The sequence below is a fragment of the Harpia harpyja genome, chromosome 23 (genome assembly GCF_026419915.1).
Source record: "Harpia harpyja isolate bHarHar1 chromosome 23, bHarHar1 primary haplotype, whole genome shotgun sequence".
In the NCBI taxonomy this organism is placed as follows: domain Eukaryota; kingdom Metazoa; phylum Chordata; class Aves; order Accipitriformes; family Accipitridae; genus Harpia; species Harpia harpyja.
Genome location: NC_068962.1, coordinates 1,473,246 through 1,493,629, shown reverse-complemented (window position 1 = coordinate 1,493,629; position 20,384 = coordinate 1,473,246). Strand labels below are relative to the sequence as shown.

At 55.8% G+C, this 20,384-nt stretch overlaps 3 protein-coding genes and 2 long non-coding RNA genes across 5 annotated transcripts; 2 read left to right on the top strand and 3 right to left on the bottom strand.

Annotated features, from left to right (window-relative positions):
• Positions 1 to 6,513: 6,513 nt before the first annotated feature.
• On the bottom strand, positions 6,514 to 9,226 carry LOC128135715 (ankyrin repeat domain-containing protein 7-like). The gene is made up of 6 exons (XM_052774789.1): positions 8,893 to 9,226; positions 8,009 to 8,123; positions 7,590 to 7,763; positions 7,395 to 7,501; positions 6,801 to 6,938; positions 6,514 to 6,640 (listed from the first exon to the last, which is right to left on the bottom strand). Exons 1-6 carry the CDS (start codon positions 9,102 to 9,104, stop codon positions 6,514 to 6,516), a joined length of 873 nt encoding a protein of 290 aa, XP_052630749.1. The 5' UTR covers positions 9,105 to 9,226.
• Positions 9,227 to 9,422: 196 nt separating this feature from the next.
• On the top strand, positions 9,423 to 10,944 carry LOC128135674 (cell cycle regulator of non-homologous end joining-like). Its single transcript, XM_052774742.1, has 3 exons — positions 9,423 to 9,556; positions 9,632 to 9,695; positions 9,936 to 10,944. Exons 1-3 carry the CDS (start codon positions 9,423 to 9,425, stop codon positions 10,161 to 10,163), a joined length of 426 nt encoding a protein of 141 aa, XP_052630702.1. The 3' UTR covers positions 10,164 to 10,944.
• Positions 10,945 to 11,657: 713 nt separating this feature from the next.
• On the bottom strand, positions 11,658 to 12,817 carry LOC128135714 (transmembrane protein 140-like; the record flags this gene model as incomplete). The annotated part of the gene is made up of 1 exon (XM_052774788.1): positions 11,658 to 12,817. A coding segment is annotated over one exon (810 nt), but the record flags the coding sequence as incomplete, so codon positions are not given.
• A 678-nt stretch (positions 12,818 to 13,495) lies between these two features.
• On the top strand, positions 13,496 to 14,930 carry LOC128135540 (uncharacterized). Its single transcript, XR_008233109.1, has 2 exons — positions 13,496 to 13,675; positions 14,612 to 14,930. It is a non-coding gene; the product is annotated as an uncharacterized LOC128135540 (long non-coding RNA).
• Positions 14,931 to 18,672: 3,742 nt separating this feature from the next.
• On the bottom strand, positions 18,673 to 20,243 carry LOC128135639 (uncharacterized). The gene is made up of 4 exons (XR_008233180.1): positions 20,213 to 20,243; positions 19,919 to 20,012; positions 19,179 to 19,253; positions 18,673 to 18,779 (listed from the first exon to the last, which is right to left on the bottom strand). It is a non-coding gene; the product is annotated as an uncharacterized LOC128135639 (long non-coding RNA).
• Positions 20,244 to 20,384: the final 141 nt, after the last annotated feature.

The following is a 20,384-nucleotide window of genomic DNA, read 5'->3' as shown; positions in this document are numbered from 1 at the left end:
AAGTGAGAACACAGACAGACAGATCGTGGGGAAAGGAATCCCCAGCAAGACTGCAGCATCGCACTGCATTGCAGCACCGGGGATACGGGAGCGTGACTTCGGCATTACCTCTGGAAAACAAAGTAACTTGCTCTCAGAAGAGTCAAAACCTCCCTCTTACCTGTGCTCCTGCTGCTGGGAAGACACCTACAAAGGAGGCAAGAAGCGAGACGCTGCTGTGAGTGCTTATTTCACTCTGCTTCTCCCCATCTGCTTCACCGCAGAAAAGCTTACAAAGGTAACCATTTAGTGCGTCAGGAAATTACCGTTGCCGCTCTCCTCTGCAACACGCTGCACCCATGCTTCACGTCTGCATACAGGTGGAAGCTGCACGACGGCCGACGCTTTCGCTGGAGCTTCGCAATCCGACTGCGTAATTGAAAAGACGTGCGTGAGAACTGGCACAGACTCCTCCTCAACCCGTTTCCACGCACAAAGCTCCCGCTTCAGCCAACACCCGTAACGTGGTATCAGATGATGGAAAGAACGGAAAGGGCAAACACCACCGGCGTGTTAGGCATCTCTGTTGAGCAGGGCTTTCAAAAGGGGCCGATGTACACCTGCCCAAGGCAGAGAGGACCTAGGCAGAAGCAGCTAAGCGTCTAGAGTGTAGGCCCTATGGGCAACCATTTGACACTGACTCTATGATTCTGTGAATCTACCTGTCACCATCCCTGGGGGTATTTAGCAGAGGTGTAGATGTGGCGCTGGGGTACACGGTTTAGGGCTGGGCTTGGCAGTGTTGGGTTTACGGTTGGACTTTTAAGGGTCTTTTCCAACCTAAACGACTCTATGAATCTACCTCAGAATCAAAAGGGGAGTCATCATCTAGCTGCTGTGCTCCTGCTGCTGGGAAGACACCTACAAAGGAGGCAAGAAGCGAGATGCTGCTGTGAGTGCTTATTTCACTCTGCTTTTCCCCATGTGCTTCACTGCAGAGAAGCTTACAAAGGTAACCATTTAGTGCGTCAGGAAATTACCGTTGCCGCTCTCCTCTGCAACGGGCTGCACCCATGCTCCAAGTTTGTGTGCAGGTGGAATCCACACGCCGGCCGTCACATTCATTGGAGCTTCACAATCCGACTGTGTAATTGAAAAGACGTGCGTGAGAACTGGCACAGACTCCTCCTCAACCCGTTTCCACGCACAAAGCTCCTGCTTCAGGCAACACGCATAACGTGGTATCAGATGATGGAAAGAACGGAAAGGGCAAACACCACCGGCGTGTTAGGCATCTCTGTTGAGCAGGGCTTTCAAAAGGGGCCGATGTACACCTGCCCAAGGCAGAGAGGACCTAGGCAGAAGCAGCTAAGCGTCTAGAGTGTAGGCCCTATGGGCCACCATTTGACACTGACTCTATGATTCTATGAATCTACCTGTCACCATCCCTGGGGGTATTTAGCAGAGGTGTAGATGTGGCGTTCGGGGACACGGTTTAGGGGTGGGCTTGGCAGTGTTGGGTTTACGGTTGGACTTTTAAGGGTCTTTTCCCACCTAAACGACTCTATGATTCTATGAATCTACCTCAGAATCAAAAGGGGAGTCATCATCTAGCTGCTGTGCTCCTGCTGCTGGGAAGACACCTACAAAGGAGGCAAGAAGCGAGACGCTGCTGTGAGTGCTTATTTCACTCTGCTTTTCCCCATGTGCTTCACTGCAGAGAAGCTTACAAAGGTAACCATTTAGTGCGTCAGGAAATTACCGTTGCCGCTCTCCTCTGCAACGGGCTGCGCGCACGCTCCCTTTCCATCTGCAGCAGGAGGCAGCTCGTCGGCCGACGCTTTTCTTGGAGCTTCACAATCCGACTGCGTAATTGAAAAGACGTGCGTGAGAACTGGCACAGACTCCTCCTCAACCCGTTTCCACGCACAAAGCTCCCACTTCAGCCAACACCCGTAACGTGGTATCAGATGATGGAAAGAACGGAAAGGGCAAACACCACCGGCGTGTTAGGCATCTCTGTTGAGCAGGGCTTTCAAAAGGGGCCGACGTACCCCTGCCCAAGGCAGAGAGGACCTAGGCAGAAGCAGCTAAGCGTCTAGAGTGTAGGCCCTATGGGCAACCATTTGACACTGACTCTATGATTCTATGAATCTACCTGTCACCATCCCTGGGGGTATTTAGCAGAGGTGTAGATGTGGCGCTGGGGTACATGGTTTAGGGGTGGGCTTGGCAGTGTTGGGTTTACGGTTGGACTTTTAAGGGTCTTTTCCAACCTAAACGACTCTATGATTCTATGAATCTACCTCAGAATCAAAAGGGGAGTCATCATCTTGCTGCTGTGCTCCTGCTGCTGGGAAGACACCTACAAAGGAGGCAAGAAGCGAGACGCTGCTGTGAGTGCTTATTTCACTCTGCTTTTCCCCATGTGCTTCACTGCAGAGAAGCTTACAAAGGTAACCATTTAGTGCGTCAGGAAATTACCGTTGCCGCTCTCCTCTGCAACGGGCTGCGCGCACGCTCCCTTTCCATCTGCAGCAGGAGGCAGCTCGTCGGCCGACGCTTTTGTTGGAGCTTCACAATCCGACTGCGTAATTGAAAAGACGTGCGTGAGAACTGGCACAGACTCCTCCTCAACCCGTTTCCACGCACAAAGCTCCCACTTCAGCCAACACCCGTAACGTGGTATCAGATGATGGAAAGAACGGAAAGGGCAAACACCACCGGCGTGTTAGGCATCTCTGTTGAGCAGGGCTTTCAAAAGGGGCCGATGTACACCTGCCCAAGGCAGAGAGGACCTAGGCAGAAGCAGCTAAGCGTCTAGAGTGTAGGCCCTATGGGCAACCATTTGACACTGACTCTATGATTCTGTGAATCTACCTGTCACCATCCCTGGGGGTATTTAGCAGAGGTGTAGATGTGGCGCTGGGGTACACGGTTTAGGGCTGGGCTTGGCAGTGTTGGGTTTACGGTTGGACTTTTAAGGGTCTTTTCCAACCTAAACGACTCTATGAATCTACCTCAGAATCAAAAGGGGAGTCATCATCTAGCTGCTGTGCTCCTGCTGCTGGGAAGACACCTACAAAGGAGGCAAGAAGCGAGATGCTGCTGTGAGTGCTTATTTCACTCTGCTTTTCCCCATGTGCTTCACTGCAGAGAAGCTTACAAAGGTAACCATTTAGTGCGTCAGGAAATTACCGTTGCCGCTCTCCTCTGCAACGGGCTGCACCCATGCTCCAAGTTTGTGTGCAGGTGGAATCCACACGCCGGCCGTCACATTCATTGGAGCTTCACAATCCGACTGTGTAATTGAAAAGACGTGCGTGAGAACTGGCACAGACTCCTCCTCAACCCGTTTCCACGCACAAAGCTCCTGCTTCAGCCAACACCCGTAACGTGGTATCAGATGATGGAAAGAACGGAAAGGGCAAACACCACCGGCGTGTTAGGCATCTCTGTTGAGCAGGGCTTTCAAAAGGGGCCGACTTACCCCTGCCCAAGGCAGAGAGGACCTAGGCAGAAGCAGCTAAGCGCCTAGAGTGTAGGCCCTATGGGCCACCATTTGACACTGACTCTATGATTCTATGAATCTACCTGTCACCATCCCTGGGGGTATTTAGCAGAGGTGTAGATGTGGCGTTCGGGGACACGGTTTAGGGGTGGGCTTGGCAGTGTTGGGTTTACGGTTGGACTTTTAAGGGTCTTTTCCCACCTAAACGACTCTATGATTCTATGAATCTACCTCAGAATCAAAAGGGGAGTCATCATCTAGCTGCTGTGCTCCTGCTGCTGGGAAGACACCTACAAAGGAGGCAAGAAGCGAGACGCTGCTGTGAGTGCTTATTTCACTCTGCTTTTCCCCATGTGCTTCACTGCAGAGAAGCTTACAAAGGTAACCATTTAGTGCGTCAGGAAATTACCGTTGCCGCTCTCCTCTGCAACGGGCTGCGCGCACGCTCCCTTTCCATCTGCAGCAGGAGGCAGCTCGTCGGCCGACGCTTTTCTTGGAGCTTCACAATCCGACTGCGTAATTGAAAAGACGTGCGTGAGAACTGGCACAGACTCCTCCTCAACCCGTTTCCACGCACAAAGCTCCCACTTCAGCCAACACCCGTAACGTGGTATCAGATGATGGAAAGAACGGAAAGGGCAAACACCACCGGCGTGTTAGGCATCTCTGTTGAGCAGGGCTTTCAAAGGGGCCGATGTACACCTGCCCAAGGCAGAGAGGACCTAGGCAGAAGCAGCTAAGCGTCTAGAGTATAGGCCCTATGGGCAACCATTTGACACTGACTCTATGATTCTGTGAATCTACCTGTCACCAACCCTGGGGGTATTTAGCAGAGGTGTAGATGTGGCGTTCGGGGACACGGTTTAGGGGTGGGCTTGGCAGTGTTGGGTTTACGGTTGGACTTTTAAGGGTCTTTTCCCACCTAAACGAATCTATGAATCTACCTCAGAATCAAAAGGGGAGTCATCATCTTGCTGCTGTGCTCCTGCTGCTGGGAAGACACCTACAAAGGAGGCAAGAAGCGAGACGCTGCTGTGAGTGCTTATTTCACTCTGCTTTTCCCCATGTGCTTCACTGCAGAGAAGCTTACAAAGGTAACCATTTAGTGCGTCAGGAAATTACCGTTGCCGCTCTCCTCTGCAACGGGCTGCGCGCACGCTCCCTTTCCATCTGCAGCAGGAGGCAGCTCGTCGGCCGACGCTTTTCTTGGAGCTTCACAATCCGACTGCGTAATTGAAAAGACGTGCGTGAGAACTGGCTCAGACTCCTCCTCAACCCGTTTCCACGCACAAAGCTCCCGCTTCAGCCAACACCCGTAACGTGGTATCAGATGATGGAAAGAACGGAAAGGCAAACACCACCGGCGTGTTAGGCATCTCTGTTGAGCAGGGCTTTCAAAAGGGGCCGATGTACACCTGCCCAAGGCAGAGAGGACCTAGGCAGAAGCAGCTAAGCGCCTAGAGTGTAGGCCCTATGGGCAACCATTTGACACTGACTCTATGATTCTATGAATGTACCTCAGAATCAAAAGAGGAGTCGTAATCTTCCTCTTCTTGTCCTCCTGCTGCTGGCAAGACACCTACAAAGGAGGTAAGATGTGAGACTCTGCTGTGAGTGCTTATTTCACTCTGCCTTTCCCCATCCCTCAAGCCCTGCATCCAATCAAGAGGTTATCATTCTTCTACAGGCCAGTGATTTGTCTTCATCACCTCCTCCACGGTGAAGGATCCTACCTGCTCCGGTCAGTGTAGGGGTGCCCAAGGGAGAGTCAGCAGTCTTCCCAGAGCAAGAGCTGTCAAGCACTGCTGGGCCTTCTGTGCCTCCTGCAGAACATTCTCCCCTCATTTCACAGCCGGTGTTTTGCTCCAGTTGCTTCTGAATACTATATACAGAAAGGAAGGAAATGCATTTGTTAAAAATACCCCCCCGCTTGCATACACTCTCTACTGGAAGAGCAACAGCCATTCATGAGCCATCCGAGCCATATTCATAGCCAGCTGGTAAAGGGTAACACCCACACCCAGCGACACCTTGCTGCACGACTACTGGAGGCTGAAATACTCACTACAGGCATGTTCGTGCTGCAGGTGCTTATTCTTGTCTATGGAGTATCTCAGCCCCACTGGTTACAGTCTCATCCGACAAACCCCCTCTCCATTTTGAGGGCCATTGAGATTAAGACAACCCTTGGCAGACTGACATCTCACTACAAGGCTTCTACCTCAGTGGGATGCTACACTAATGCTGCAGCTACTCTTCCCGTGAAGCTGGGGTAACGTCTCCTCAAACCCAGTCCTGACTTTGAAGGGCTTAAGAAATTCCCATGGTCAGCCAGAGGACCGGAGAGTTTAGAGAGCTCCTAGTTGGGATATCAAGAGGCCAACAAAGATTGTGGTTGCATGGCAAGCACTGCAGGCGCTAATACATTGTAGAGGTGTTATCTTCTAACAACCTTGGCTGAGGGTCAGGTGGGGCTCTGGAGAGAGACCACTTTCAGGTTTGCTGCATAAGCAGAACTAAAACCAAAAAAAACCCCCCAAACAAGAAAAGAAAATACTAGAAACGTGCTCCAGACCAAGGCTGCTATGCAAAGTGGTGCATTAGCACAACAGGGATGCTGTGCCAGAAGCCGGGAGGGAAGGAACGAGCATCTTGTTTTGCTAGAGCAATCCTCAGACGTGCTTTACTCCTAAAGGGGTTTTTACTCCACAGTTTACCCAGGCACCCTTCTCTCCTGCTTCCCATCGATCCAGGCTGACAGAAGGGGCAGGGGGAGAAGAAATGAAGTCAAGACCCAGTGACAAGAGGTCACGGGCAGCTGTTTTTGGCTAGAGAAGGCATGCTCGTAGGAAGAATGCCGTTCATTCACCCATCACTAGGCTACCGTCACTAGGAAAGTGGGCTCTTTCCTTCAGCCTAGCTGTTAAGCACACATAGCCACCTTAGTGAAGGAACGGCCAGTGGTGCAAAGCTACCCACGAGAGAAGGAAAACCGCTGAAGAGTTTACCTCAGGGGATATCAGTTAGATCCCCTCTGAAACAAAAGGCAAGTAGTTGCTAGTCAGTTGAGTGGAGTGGAGCTTGGCAGCACACAGGTGAATTCTCAGAGGGAACTGTGGGGGGAAGTTTTCCTCAACTTCCAAATCCAGTCTTGACACGGAAAGAGATGCATCAGAAGACATCACGGAGCCCAGCTTCAACAAAGGTCTCAATGCCTCACTAAACCCCAGCGATGTTACCAAAAAGGGCCGTACATCAGCACGCACATTCTGAGAACGCGGCCGCTCTAACGAGGATGTAAAACACTTACACAGCATGCTGAGACAGTCTGGCATAATGTAGAACTGTGCAGCCACACAGGTCTTCCTGAGAAAGATCAGCACCATACTGCAGGAGAATTTGTATTATATTCATATCCCCAGCAAGAGCAGCAACCATAAGGGTGGTCCTAAAGCATCCAAGAGAAGAAAGGAAATACATCAGCTTCTGCGGACATTGCATTGCCATTACTTCAGTCCCTCTTTGCTCCCCAAAGAATTCATTTCCCTTCTCCTACAGGCAGAGTGAAAGCACAGCCAAATACGTGGAAGCGTTGGAGAATTCAGGTTGGCAGGACCTCAGGAGGTCTCCAGGCCAACCACCTGCCCAGAGCAGGCTCGGGGCATGTGTGTGTGTGCGCGCGCGTGCGGCACCACAGCCAACACTTTCTTGCAGTCCTCAGGGCAGAAACTGTCCCCTGAGGTAAGAAAGCAGCCGAGTGTGGGTCTGCTTTCACAAGTCACACAGAAGGAGCTCCTTCTGGGCAGCTGCTGGTTCTTTTTCAAAGCTCATTCCTATGCCTCCCCCCGGTCCAACTTGAAGAATGCTAAAGGCGTCCCACGCGCACTTTTGACAAACCCTTCACCTTTTATGCTTATCTCGAGCATGCACGTCAGCTCCTTTTTGAAGAAGGAACTCCACCAACTCTTCAGAGCACTTGGTGATCGCAACAGTAAGCGGAGTGTATCCCAACTGAAAGGGGAAATCATCTCCCTTAGAATAACACAGAAAAGTCAAGCAAGTTTTGGGAAGAGGAACCTTACCCAAAGTCCAAGCTAACCTTATTCTGAGCTTCAATATCGGCTTTGTGCTCCAGTAACAGCTCGACTAGGGGTTTGCTAGCAGTGATGGCAGCCAGGTGAAGCGCAGTGTTGCCGCTAGCATCTCTGAGGTTAGGGTTGGCACCATGCTCCAGCAGAATAGCCACACAGTCTTTGTGCTGGTGCTCTACTGCCTGGAAATAAGACACAAAGGAGGAATAACTTCCAACATCTACATTTCTCACTGTCAGAACTCCCGCACCTTCCCAACAGTGGGAAGTATAAGCGCCTTCAAAGATTAGGCAACATACGCCCCTTCCCCGCTGACTGCAACATACCTGTTTCTACGCAGGCCTACGTAAAGAATCACGCAAGGTCCGTATCGTTCAGCGCATAATCGATAATCCCAACGCGCAACAGCATAACATATTCCACATACCTTCATCAGTGGTGATTTCTTAAAGCGGTCACGAGGGTTTAGCTGGCATTTCTCTCTTGCTAGGAATCGGACGACATCTGCCCGGCCTTTCGCACAAGCCAGATGCAGAGGCGTCCTAGAAACGAAACATATTCAGTCAACACGGACAGCTGAAGACACCGTTTCAGGCTGCGGTGCCCGCCGCGCGGGGCCACACGCCTCAACTGGCAAAAACCAAGCTGAAAGCAAGCTTCCGCGGTCCGGAGCTGGTGGCAGCAGTGGCACACCCGAAGCCTGGGGCTGGCCAGGAAAAATCCCCAGCACATCCCTGGAGTCGGGAGGCATTTCCTCAGCCGTGTCAATGAACCTGCGCCCGCACGGACGGACTCCTGTGCCCAGGCACTGGTCCCTGCCTCCAGCAGGACTGCCCAGCCACCCAGCCCAGCGAAGGAGACCGCATCTTGGCAGTCCGGAGGCTGCGGAGAGTGTGGAGTCTGCGGAAGCCCTGGGTTCCCCCCCCACCCCCGAGCAGTCCCACGCCAGGCGTGTCCCAGAGACGGAGGGCACGGGGTTTCTAGCAGCGGCGGGACGGCCGTGCCCTGTCTTTCTGCGAGTCCATGCCCCCGCTCAAGCAAGCCGCTCCGTCGGGCAACAGGCAAGCAGCCGTCTCTGCTTGGACGAAGGGCTGCTGAGCTCCGCAGAAGACTCACTGCAGGGGCCGGGCCGGCGGGGGAGGGCAGGGGGGACGGGCAGGGGGTCGCCGCCTCCCGCCCCAGCCGGGGCAGGCCCCCGGTAAGGCCGGCGCCGCGGAGCCGGCCCGGCTCCTCAGGGCGCTTGCCACCGGGCTGGGCTCCGCCGGGGTGGCCGGCCGGAGGCTTTTGCTCCGGGCGCCGCCCGCCCCTTACTGCTTCTCCGCGTCCCGCCTGTTGATGCGGAATCTCTTCCTCCACCAGTGCCGCTGCAGCCGCGCCAGGTCACCTCCGGCGGCCGCGCCGTGCAGCCCGCCCCGGGGCTTCTCCCGGACCTCGGAGGGCTCGGCGGCGCAGGGTCCGGCATCGCCGTCGGAGGGCGGCGGCCGCCGCACCCTCCCCAGGCAGCACGAGAAGAGCCGCTGCATGCCGCCGCGGGGATGGCGCCCGGCGGGCTCTGCCGAGCCCCGGGCGGTCTCCCCGAGGCCCAACCGAGCGAAGCAGGGGCGAGAAGAGCCGAGCCCCGAGCGCCGGCCGCCGCTCGGCAGCTCCGGTCGCTCCCGCTCCGCACAGGACGCCGTCTGCGCCGGCAGGGGGCAGCCTAGCAACGGGGCGTCACACAGGGGGCGCGGCGGCCGGGGAGGAGGGGGCGGTTCCAAGGGGGGATTCCACGGGGGGCGGGCCCAAGGGGGGCGGCTCCCGGGGCGGCCCCGCCCCGCCCCGCCCCGCCCCGCCCGGCGCGGGCAATGGCGGCGGGCGGCAGGCGGCGGGTGCTGCCGGCCTGGCTGGAGGCGGCGGGGGACGAGCGGGTGGTCGCGGCGGGGACCCCCCCCGCCAAGGGCGGGCAGCGGCGGCGGCGGCAGGCGGCGGCAGGCGGCGGGTCCCAGGTAGCGCCGCTGGGGCGGGCGAGGCCGGGCCCGGTTCGCCCTGAGCGTCTTCCCCGTGCGGTTGGCAGGGCGGCGGTGTACTGCATGACCGAGGCGGAGCTGGTGGATGTGGCCCTGGCGGTCCTGGCGGAGGTGAGCGCGGACCCCCCGGGGCGGGGGCGGGGGCGGGGGCGGGGGACACACACACGCACACGGTCCTGGCAGCGGGGAGGGCTCGGGGGAGCGGGCAGGGAGCGCTGCCGGCGGCGGCGGCGGCTCCCTGGGGCCTGGCCGGGGGTGTCCCGCGGTGGGGGGGGCGGGCGGGCTGCTCCTTCTGCCCCTCGGGGTGCAATTCGCGCCCAGCCGGCTCTGGTTGTTTTTCCCTTTGGCTAGAACCTGCAGCGCGAGGAAGGTGAGGAGAAGGCCCGGTCCGGGAGCCGGGAGGAGCAGGAGCTCCAGCCGACGCCAAAGGAGGCTCCGGGAAGCACGGCCAGCAGCGGGGGAGGCAGCGGCCGCAGCCCGGCTCTCCCGTCCCCTGCCGGTGGCGCCGCGGGGAGGCCAGGCTGGGAGGACTCTGAGGACGATGCTCTGAAATACGTCAGGGAGATCTTTTTCAGCTGACGTTGCCTGCTCCGCCGCTGCCCAGGAGCCAAGGGGACACCCAGGACGGTGGGAGGAGGACCTGGAGCGGGCTGTGGAGCTGCTGTGTTGGTAGCCTGCGGAGCTGGTAGGAGGCCCGCGAAAGCCATGGGGGAGAGGAAGGGGGCACTGGCTTCTCCCGGTGTGTGCTGGCTTCAGCGGGCTTTGGCTCCGGGTTAGGTTGTGTTCAGTTTTGCTCGGCATCTCGGAGCACGGAGAGATGAAAGAGGAGGTGTGGGTTCCCGTGAGCGTCCCTTTGGTGGGTCGGTGTCGGGGCTCGAGGGGAGCAGGGAGTTGCTGGCCCTGGCAGGCTTTTGCTGGCTCTGCGGAGCCGAATAGTCGCGGTCCAGCCTTGGGGCTCCCTTGTCCTTGCGGTCCCTCCGTGACAGCTGCCGTGGGGCCTGGCAGGCTGTCCCCGTTGGGCCTGACGCTGGATTTGCCCGCAGGCTCGGGCAGGCCTCCCGTAGCTGGGGAGGACACGGGTGGGAGCAGACTGGCAGGGGCAGGGACCGTTCTGAGGGGGCTGACCCCATGGCAGGGTGCGCGGGGGTCTAGGGAGGGATAAGGATGGCTCAGTGGCAAGAGCCAGTCTGAAGCGGGGATGAACAAACCACACGAAGCCAGGGCAGGTGCGAGAGCCTTTCATGAAACGCAGAATCAGTCACAGCAGCGTCACCAGCCACACCCCCACCACGAGGGCAGCAGGGGAGAAAACGGCCCCTGGTGTCCCGAAGGGGATGGGGGGAAAGCAGGCGCTGCTTTGTGCGAGGTTAAGGGGATGGGGGGGGGAAGCAGGCGCTGCTTTGTGCGAGGTTACAGACGTGGCACGGAGCGGTGCTGTGCACCGCCGCTAAGGCGGAGAGACCCCATCCAGTGCGCTGGCTGCGATGGCCCAGCTGGGGCACTGCACCCCAGCCTTCGGCAGCCCTTGCGCTGCTCCCCGAGCACACGCTTGCACGGGGCGTGCGTTGGTGTGGGCTAGCTTTGCGGTGACCTGCCCTCGCGCAGAACCCGTTCTCCTGGAGTCTCAAAGGCTGCTGGACTGCTGGGCTCAGCCCCGTAATGTCAGTGGGGACAAACCTGGGGCTCTGCACCAAAATCCTCTGCTTCCTCGTGGAAACCCTCCTCCTCCTCAGAGCTGTGTTCAGTGCTCAGCAAGTTGTTGGGCTGCCCCTGCAGGGGCTCTGCTGCTGCTTGGGGTTGGATGTGGGCCACTTCACCCGAATGAACTAAAGCAGAGTCACTCCAGGTGTTATTCCAGCAGGTGAAGTACAGGTGCTCCTGCTGAAGAGTATTTCCAGTGCCCCTCTGGGGCTGCCACTGCTGTGGTGGCAGTGTGAAGCCACAGCTCCTCAAGTTGCTTCGAAGGCGTCCCTGGTTAGTTCGGGAGGTGGAGAAGGAGCAGAGTCTCTTTGGGCAACGCCAAGAAAGGAAGCCTGCTTGCTTCTCTGCCTGCTTATACTTAGGCTAGATATGGCCAGAGGGTTGTGTCCGCTGTGTGCTGGTTCTGATCCGTCCCCTTCGCTCTCCTCTGGGTCAGGGCCAGAAATGCTGTCGCTTATGATGCTGTGCCCCAGGCCGAGGGGCGTGTTGCACGCTGCTGTTCCCAGAAAGCTTCCACGCCGTGCTGCGGGTGTTGGTGTCTGCTGCCTGCTTGCTGCAGGAGCACTGCACGCAGCCGTTTGCCAGAGGCTGGAGATGGGCCTTTGGACTAAGGATCAAATTCCTACCAGTGACTAAAGCTGTAGCGGGATTACTGTTTTAAAGCATGTTATCAATAGCGCTTGCATCTTCTTCGCCCTCAAATCCCGACGGGCAGGGCCCCGTCAATAAAAGGGCTTTGACCCGGGTGTGTGTTGCTTGGCCCAGCTGAGGTACATAGTGGCAGTGAGAATCTGGAGCAGTAGCAGAGCCTGAGTCCCAAGCAATGCCAGGAAGCCCCCAGTGAAATCAGAGAGGTGAATCCACTGCGAGGTTTGGAAAAGAAACGTACCCAGGCCTCCAGAGAGGATTATCATCTTGATGATGAGTATGATGAGGATCGCCTTCCAGCCCTCCCTCTCCTCTCTGCACTGCACGTGTGCAACAAAAACGGGGTAGAAGATGCTGAAGACCAGGCAGGCGTACACACAAACCCTGGCTAGCACCATTCCTGGTAGGCTGATGCCCATCACCTGCAGATGCTTGTACTCCAGGCACTGCAGCTCCCCAGCTGTCGCGTTCCACAGGCAGAAGTTGTAAAAGCCAATGCGTTTGTCAGGGCGGTCGACCGGGTTCCCGGCTTCCCACAGCAGCGCGTAGAGCATCAAGGCCAAGTTTCCAGCAGCCTCAAGGAAGGTCAGTGCACACAGCAGGTGCCCGGTGCACCGCTGCTGCAGCAGCAGACCCATCCTGGCGCCTGCGTGCTCTCTTGATACCGTGGTACAGCCTGCTGTGGGGACGCCTGCTGCCAAACACGAAGGGGGGGAACCCACTGGTGGTTGCGTCTCATGGCACCCTTCCCAAGGTGTGCTCTGAGCCTGTGGCCCTGAGGTCTCGGGACTCCCCTTGCAAGTAGAGCAGGAGCGTCTCTGACTGTGCTGTGCCTGTGTTACTGGGTGGGGGGGTGTGCATTTTTGGTCACAGCAAAGGTGGCTTTAATGATGTCCTGTGTGTGGACCATCACTGGGAGGACAGTATGGCTCCCTTAGCCCCACACGGGCCCTTTGCACCACGGCCTCATGTTGGACTGTCCGGGTTTCGGCTGGGATAGAGTTAACTGTCTTCCTAGTAGCTGGTACCGTGCTCCGTGCTCCGTTTTGAGTTCAGTATGCGAAGAATGTTGATAACACTGATGTTTTCAGTTGTTGCTCAGTAGTGTTCAGTCTAAAGTCAAGGATTTTTCAGCTTCTCCTGCCCAGCCAGCGAGAAAGCTGGAGGGGCACAAGAAGTCGGCACAGGACACAGCCAGGGCAGCTGACCCAAACTGGCCAAGGGTGTATTCCATACCACGGGACGTCCCATCTAGTATAGGAACTGGGAAGGGGGCGCGGGGAACTGCCGCTCGGGGACTAGCTGGGTGTCGGTTGGCGGGTGGTGAGCAATTGCACTGCGCATCATTTGTACATTCCAATCCTTTCGTTGTTGCTGTTGTCATTTTATGAGTGTTATCATTATTAGTTTCTTCTTTTCTGTTCTATTAAACCGTTCGTATCTCAACCCACGGGTTTTGCTTCTTTTCCCGATTTTCTCCCCCATCCCACTGGGTGGGGGGGAGTGAGTGAGCGGCTGCGTGGTGTTTAGTTGCTGGCTGGGGTTAAACCACGACAAATATTCACAAAAGTGGCTTGAAGGTGCCTGAGTACGATCTTCCCAGCGAAGCTACGGGTCCTTTTGTTCTGTCCGGGTACAGTGGCTACAAGCAAGTCCAGTTCCCACGAGGGAGGCTTTTTGCTTTTGACTCTGAGGGCAACTATATGTTGACGTGTTCTTCTACTGGGGGAGTCCTTTTTAAGGTAAGTCTGAGAAGTGACGGGGAGTACTCTTACACATCCATACAAGCTCTTGTTGTTACAAGGCTGCAACAGCAGCTGCTGAAGTTCTCGAGCAGCACCTACCCATCCGTGCTCTGTGCAAGTTGCTGCTCAGTTTCATACAGCGTGCGTTTTAGCAGCGTGTGGTGCTTAGCAAGTGTTTGAACCCTCTGTAAGCGTTTGACTCTCTGTATGTAGCTAGAGTACGTGTGCTCCGTGTTCTTAAAGCTTAGCTGCAGCAGTTTTCCTTAGTACCCAAGTGCCTAGGACAAAGTTTTAAATTATTCTTTTTTAATATATTGATGCATGCCAGTTCAACGCAAAATGCGCGATTGTTGCCTGATGCTCGTCTTTAATCTGCCTTGTGTGCTTGCTCGTGCTATGTTAGTCCCAGCCTGATTCCCTCCTCTTGCTGTGTACTGAAATGGAATGAAGGGTAAGGCTGAATGGTTCCAAGCACCCCAATTTCTGTGCCGCAGTAACAAGCGGTTACTGATCGCTTGCCCCTTGCCTGCCTCCTCTTGAGTCAATACGCATCAGTATAAGCCATTGCAAGGCAGATTGGATGGAATTTTTACTTTGCATCTGGGGCATTCGGAGCACCCGCACTAACATGAGCTATAGGTTAGGCTTACGTGCTCTTCATCAGTGTGTGCTTTTAGCCTGCCCTGTTCAATTACTGCAGCTCAGCTGGTAGCAGACGCTGAGCTGCTTGAGACTGCGTGCTTCTGTTGTGAGACTGGAAATTTGCTTCCTCATGCGTGCTACGTACATCTCGACATGTCTCTGATTTTTCCGCTTAATTATGTATGCTGATGGGGATACGGAGTCTGTAGCAGGCTTTGGCTTCTCCTGTGGGTGCGCTGCCCCCACTGCAGAACCTTGCCTCCTTAAAACCTTATGCTTTCCTTCTTTCAGTTGAACGGTGAGGAAAAGGTTCTGGAGAGCTGCCTTTCCCTGGGAGGACACAGAGCTCCCGTTGTCACAGTGGATTGGAGCACGGCCATGGACTGCGGGACCTGCCTCACCGCCTCTATGGATGGGAAGATTAAATTAACAACCTTACTGGCTCGGAAGTCTTAACCTGGACGGTGCCGAAGGGAAAGAGCAAAAGACTTGACAAAACCAGCGTTAACTCCACAGGAACAAACTGCATGGGAGAGAAGGCAAACCACAGTCCCTCTTCTCATTGTAGCTTTTGCCTCTTGAGAAAAGTTAAATACGTTTGCCAAACCACTGTGCAGTAGAATGCTGGTATGGGACCGGATCAGTGGCAGCACTGAAAACTAAGTCTTCACTGATCCATAGTGGCAGCTGGACCCGCTCTGTTAGGGAGTCTTGAGTAGCATGTGGCTAGAAGGCTGCTGGGATCACGTCAGGGGTTCTGCAGAAGAAGGTGAGGTTGGGGGAGGCATGCATGAGGCAGCACAGTGCACGGTGGTAAGATGACTCAAACTGGAAAGGCCAGTGCAAAAGCAGAGTATTCTTTCAGTATAGCATTTGTTGTTGTGCTTTTATTTTTTTTGTTTGTGTGTGTGTTTGTTCGTTTGTTTTTTTCCCCCATAAAAAGAAAATACTCCCTTGCACTTGATTCCTGTGCTCTGTTCAGTTGTTGCTGCAAAACATGGGGAGGGTGGCTGGGGCAGGGATGTGCTAGGAAAGTCTCCTGCACGGCGAAAAGACCCTTGGGCTTTCACCAGGTGCTTCCAGCACTGACACCCACACACGGGGGGGAAGCGGTGCAAGACATCCAGGAACAAAAATAATTGCGTGCGTTTGGATGTATGGTATTGCCTTGGGATAGATGCCAGCTACCAACTAGAGGAGAGATCCCTAGTCAGACTTTTTGAAAGGCTTGTGTCGGAGTTCAGAAGCTCCGTAAATGCCTGGCAGCTACCTGATGGTGGATAGGAGGAGGGGGGGCCAGAACCAGTCTGGTCATGTACAGTGCTCTCTGTCACTGGAGCTGTCTGTCCCCCTGCACCCCCCCAACATCAGGGGAGGTGCTGTGCTCGGGTGTTGCATAGTCTTTGAGTGGACGGCTAAGCAGCCAGCTCTCATCTGCTTGCCCATTGCCGTCGAGCTCACCGCTGCTTACGTTCTTGGCCTTTCTTGGGAGTCTGCGGTACTGTTGTTCCTCGGCAGAGCTCTCACTCTCGATTATGTGGAGAACGGGTCCAATTTGCCGTCTGAAGATACCTTTGGTATTTTCCGAGAGCCGTTTTGGCTTTAGAGCCCGGACATGTGTTAGCATGTTGACGGCCGATTGGCCGGAGAGGAGGTGGAACGTTATTTCAGTTTGTCTTTGCCCAGCGTGCTTTGGCGTATTTATGAAGAGTGGTTTGTCAAGGCTGTAATGCCTAGCTAGCCGTCTCCTTGTGTTTGAAGAGGTGGGGACTGGGCCAGGTGGACCTCCCTAGCTGGCAGCTCCCACTGCTGCCCAGCCAGACTGGGAGTGTGATGGTTCTTTCCTAGTTCCAGCTCTCAAACTGGGGGCTGGAAGTCAACTAAGTCGACGTCGGCTAACTCGACGGCCGTTCTTCGCTGGTGGCATCACACCTCACGCCATGGCTGGGCGTCTGAGAAGGTCGTTGCCGTCTTTGTGCCCGGAGATGCTGGGTACAGTCTGCCGTCGTCTTTTGTACGCGGTCAGACTCTGGCAAAAAGCTCACTGAAGCAGGCGGGAGGTCTGGCCGAAGCAAACGGGGCCCGCAGCGCGACATCCCCAGAGCGCCGAAAGCACGAGCGTCGTCGCGGCGGGAAGGGGCCTCGTCTCGTCTCCCCCCCCCCGCCCTGCTCAAAGCAGGGTCAGCCAGGGCCACGTCCAGGCGGGAGCGTCTCCAAGCACAGAGACCCTACAACCTCTCTGTGGCACAAAAAAGCCACCGGTGGGCTGAGCTGGAGCCTCCGGCCTCACCCCGGGGGCCTCCGGCGCGGGAGGCCCCCCGAGGCGGAGGCGGAGGCCTGCAGGCCCTGCCCGAGCTCCGTCATGGCGTCCCCGTCTCCAGCTCGGTCTCTCCCGGCCACGGACCCCAGCCCGCCGGCCGCCTCCCCGTGGCCCTGCTTGGCCACCACCGGGCTGTCTCCGACCCCGCTGGCCGCCACCGGGCCTGAGCCCCGGCCCGGCCTGGCCCGGCTTCTCGGTTCGCCCTCGGCGCCGCCGCCTCCCCAGGCGCTCGTTCGTCCCTGCGGGCTCTCGGCTGCCTTCCCCGGGGACGGCCCCGCTCCCCTCGCTCGTGCGGGCCGAGGCTGGGTCTGCCCCGCTGGCTGCGGGGACCCCCTTCGGCTCCCCGTCCCTGAGGGAGCAGCGTGCCCGCGCTGCTCCCTGACAGCGGTCCCTGGCCGCCCTCGCAGGAGGAAAGGTTTTTCCTCGGGTCGAGGTGGGTTTCTCCCTGCTGCGGCTCGTGCCCGCTGCTTCCCGCCTTTCCCCTCGGCAGGCTGCAAATCCGCCAGGTCCCGGTGGGATCTGCAAAGCGTCCGTGGCTACCGGGAGCTCGCCCACCCCCTTCTGCCCAGACCGGCGGGAGGGTTGCTCTAGAAAGGAGTCTGGCGACCGATGATGAGCAGTCGCTCAGCGCTGGTCCCTGGTCTGAGCACCGCCACGGTTCAAGCCTCCGCAGAGGGAAAGGACACGGACGCGTGCTCCCCGTCGGAGATGTCTGCAGGACTGGGGGTCGTTCCGAGCGAGGGCAGGGAGAGGTGTGCTGACTGCCTGCGTGGGAAGGGAGCCTGAGCGAGCCTTCAGGAACAGGACTCTCCTCGTCCGGACGCGCTAGGTCCGAAGAGCTCCGGTTGTGCAGCAAAACTAAGACCCGTACGAGGTGGCAGAGTTTATTAAATACCAAACTGCGACAGAACACTTGTAATTAGGGGGGGGCGGGGAGGGGGTGGGGTGGGTGCACAGGGTGGAAGGCAAAGGTTTCCAGGCTTCACGCATCTCCCCTGGGAGCACTCTTTTCTGGCACTGGCACTTCCTCCGCTCTTTGTGCATCTTCTCATCGTTAACCGCGTTGGAGGTTCAGCTGTGACTGGAAATCCGTAAGGTGGGGGGCCATCGAGACTGCATTCGTCACCTGCAGACAGAGTATTGAAATGTATTAAAATCTCAGTGTGTGGTGACCAGCTCCGCTGTTCTTGCTCAGGGCCCCCGGCACTGCATGCTGGTCAGTGAGGCCATTGCTGGGACTCCTGGCTCGTGGTTTTTACCCATCACGACAACTACATCTGTGTTCATCAACATCATCATCATCTACTGCCACAACAGGAGCAGGAGCATCAAGAGCAGTCAATCACTTGCAAAATACAGCCAAGAGATAATTAGCAGCGCGGAAAAAAAGTATAGGAAAAGAATCACACGGGTTCTAGCAGAAAAGAATAATCGCCTCAAATCCACCAACCAAACCAGAGCTCAGCTTTCTTCTTAGTTTACCAATTTAGTTAGTCAATTCGGAACAACTTACTTCATCTCTCGCCAGAAACTGAGCTGGGACTTTCTCCTTCGCGCTGCAGACGCAGTCAGGGTTGTCGAAGACATCTGCAGAAGCATCTTCAACCTGCACAGCAAATTAGTAAGGAAAGCGTGAAGCAAAGCAGCAGTCGGCCTTTTGCACACACTCTTACCTAAGCAGCACAGCCCCGGATGGCTTGCTTCATCTGTAATGTGCTTGACAAGCCAGGAATTACTGAGAGCAGCCAGCTCCCCAGCACCACCCAACACTTGGAGGGCCCCAAATTTCTCTGAACAGAAGAGGACAAGACTTCCTTCCCACCCAGGAGAAGTGCAGGCAGCCTGCATTTGCAAGGCCTTTTGCAGCTTTTTAAAACCATAGGCTCATGCACAGAAGCACCTGGCAAGATCGAATGCGAGGCTTGAATTTGCTCGCAAACGGTTATGCACATGCTTTTACACTAGGGTTCAGTAAAGCTTGACTTCTCCTCAGTGTGTATTTCTTTAAAGCACTAAAAAGCCATGCCTGGTCTGTTCTTCCTCCAGCGCGGCGTTTCTTTTCCACGCTTCATCTGGAAGCGCTTCCGATCGGCATTGCGTCTTGCCCAGCTTCTTTACTTCCTTGCTTTCACTGCCACGCTTTCAAAATAGAAAAGATGCATCACACACAGAGCACAGGAACAGGATCCACACGCAGAATGTGCAGCCAGCCTTCTCCACAAAGGAGAAAACATGTATCTCCCAAGTCCAGTCTCCTCTCACAGCTCTCACCCACAGCTGTCTCTCCTGTCCACAGCACACAGCCTACCCATCAAAGGAATCGTGCTGATGAACGCAAGTGCCCGCATGTTGTCTACCGAGCAGATGCAAAACACAGTAGCACCAGGGGAATGAGGAAACGTATAGACTTTTCCCCTGAGGGTGTCCTGCCCAAAAACCTGGGGGATTCCCCGCAGCCCACCTGACCTTTTCATAAATTACCTGCCCACGAGAAATTCAAAGACTAAAACCAGTCGTTCCCAGAAGCTGTTCATATACCTGCCGACGTCGGTGTTCCTTTGCAGTCCGTGTTGTCCGAAAGCCGGTTACCGAGTCCTCCAGGCCATTATGAGACTACAGCAGCATTAAAAGAAGAAAAAAGAAGTCACACTAGGACTTCCCTGGCTGAAGGTCATACCTCACGGCAGCGCCAACCAAGCATACAAAATATGGCCTATGGAGGTGTCATTCCCTTATTAGTTGCAGCCTTTCATCTTTGGAGGTCTTCTCGTTGCATTACAGACCTACACCTTCTGGCCAAGGAATCCATGGCCACTAACATGGGAAGGTGCCCAGAGTACAGGCCACGGAAGAATTCCTGTCCCAGTCTGATGATGCCAGTCAGGCCTCCAGGACTACGTGCTCACCACCACCAGAGCCCAAGGAGTGTCCGCAACCGAAGGCACCAAACCCCTCTACCGCAGGACTGTCTGAAGTGCTGCCTGAGGTCTCAAGCTCACGACTGGTCTAAAGCAGAAAATACTTAAGCCAGTGCATTGCTGTCAAGTCCTTAACAACGATGGCATTAAGAAGGACTTGCTATAGTCTCACGGAACAACTCTCAAAGCCAGAAAGCTGGGGGAATGGGCCAGCAGGACTTTCAGAGCAGCCTGTAGTCAGTAGAACAGAGAAACTGATCTCTCCTAGGCTCTCCAGGAAAACCTCATCTTAAAATTTCCCACACAGATACAGAACTAGGCTCTGTAGCTCACGAAAAGGGAAGGCTGTGAGTAGCTTACTAAGGCACAGGCTTGCAGTTTTTTCCAAAGGGCTTCGATGGTCTTTGCTTGTTGCTGGACTGTGGTTTCCAGCCTGGCCTTTTCACCTTGGAGCCTGGAAAAGAAGGACAGGCCTTATCACAGGAGGCCACAAGAGCACAAATCCCCAAAGAAGAATGTGAAAGAACCTCATCTAAAACAAAAGCGTCTTTGAAAATCGTGTATTATTATCTTGCTGGGATGCAAGAAGACAGTCCTGTTGTTTTCGCACAATCGCAGAAAGCGAAGCCTTGCTCCACTCTGTTACTTCCTTACCGTCGTATGTGGTCTTCCAGCTCTGGGATAGCTGCAGTTCCAGAAGATGTGGTCAGAAGGTCCTGCAGGTTCCTGGAAGTTAGTTCCCTCTCGTTCCTCCTGATGGCATCCTTCAGGTACTCGGCATAACACTCAGTCCAGATATGCTGTTCTTTTAATTCCTGCAGCTGTC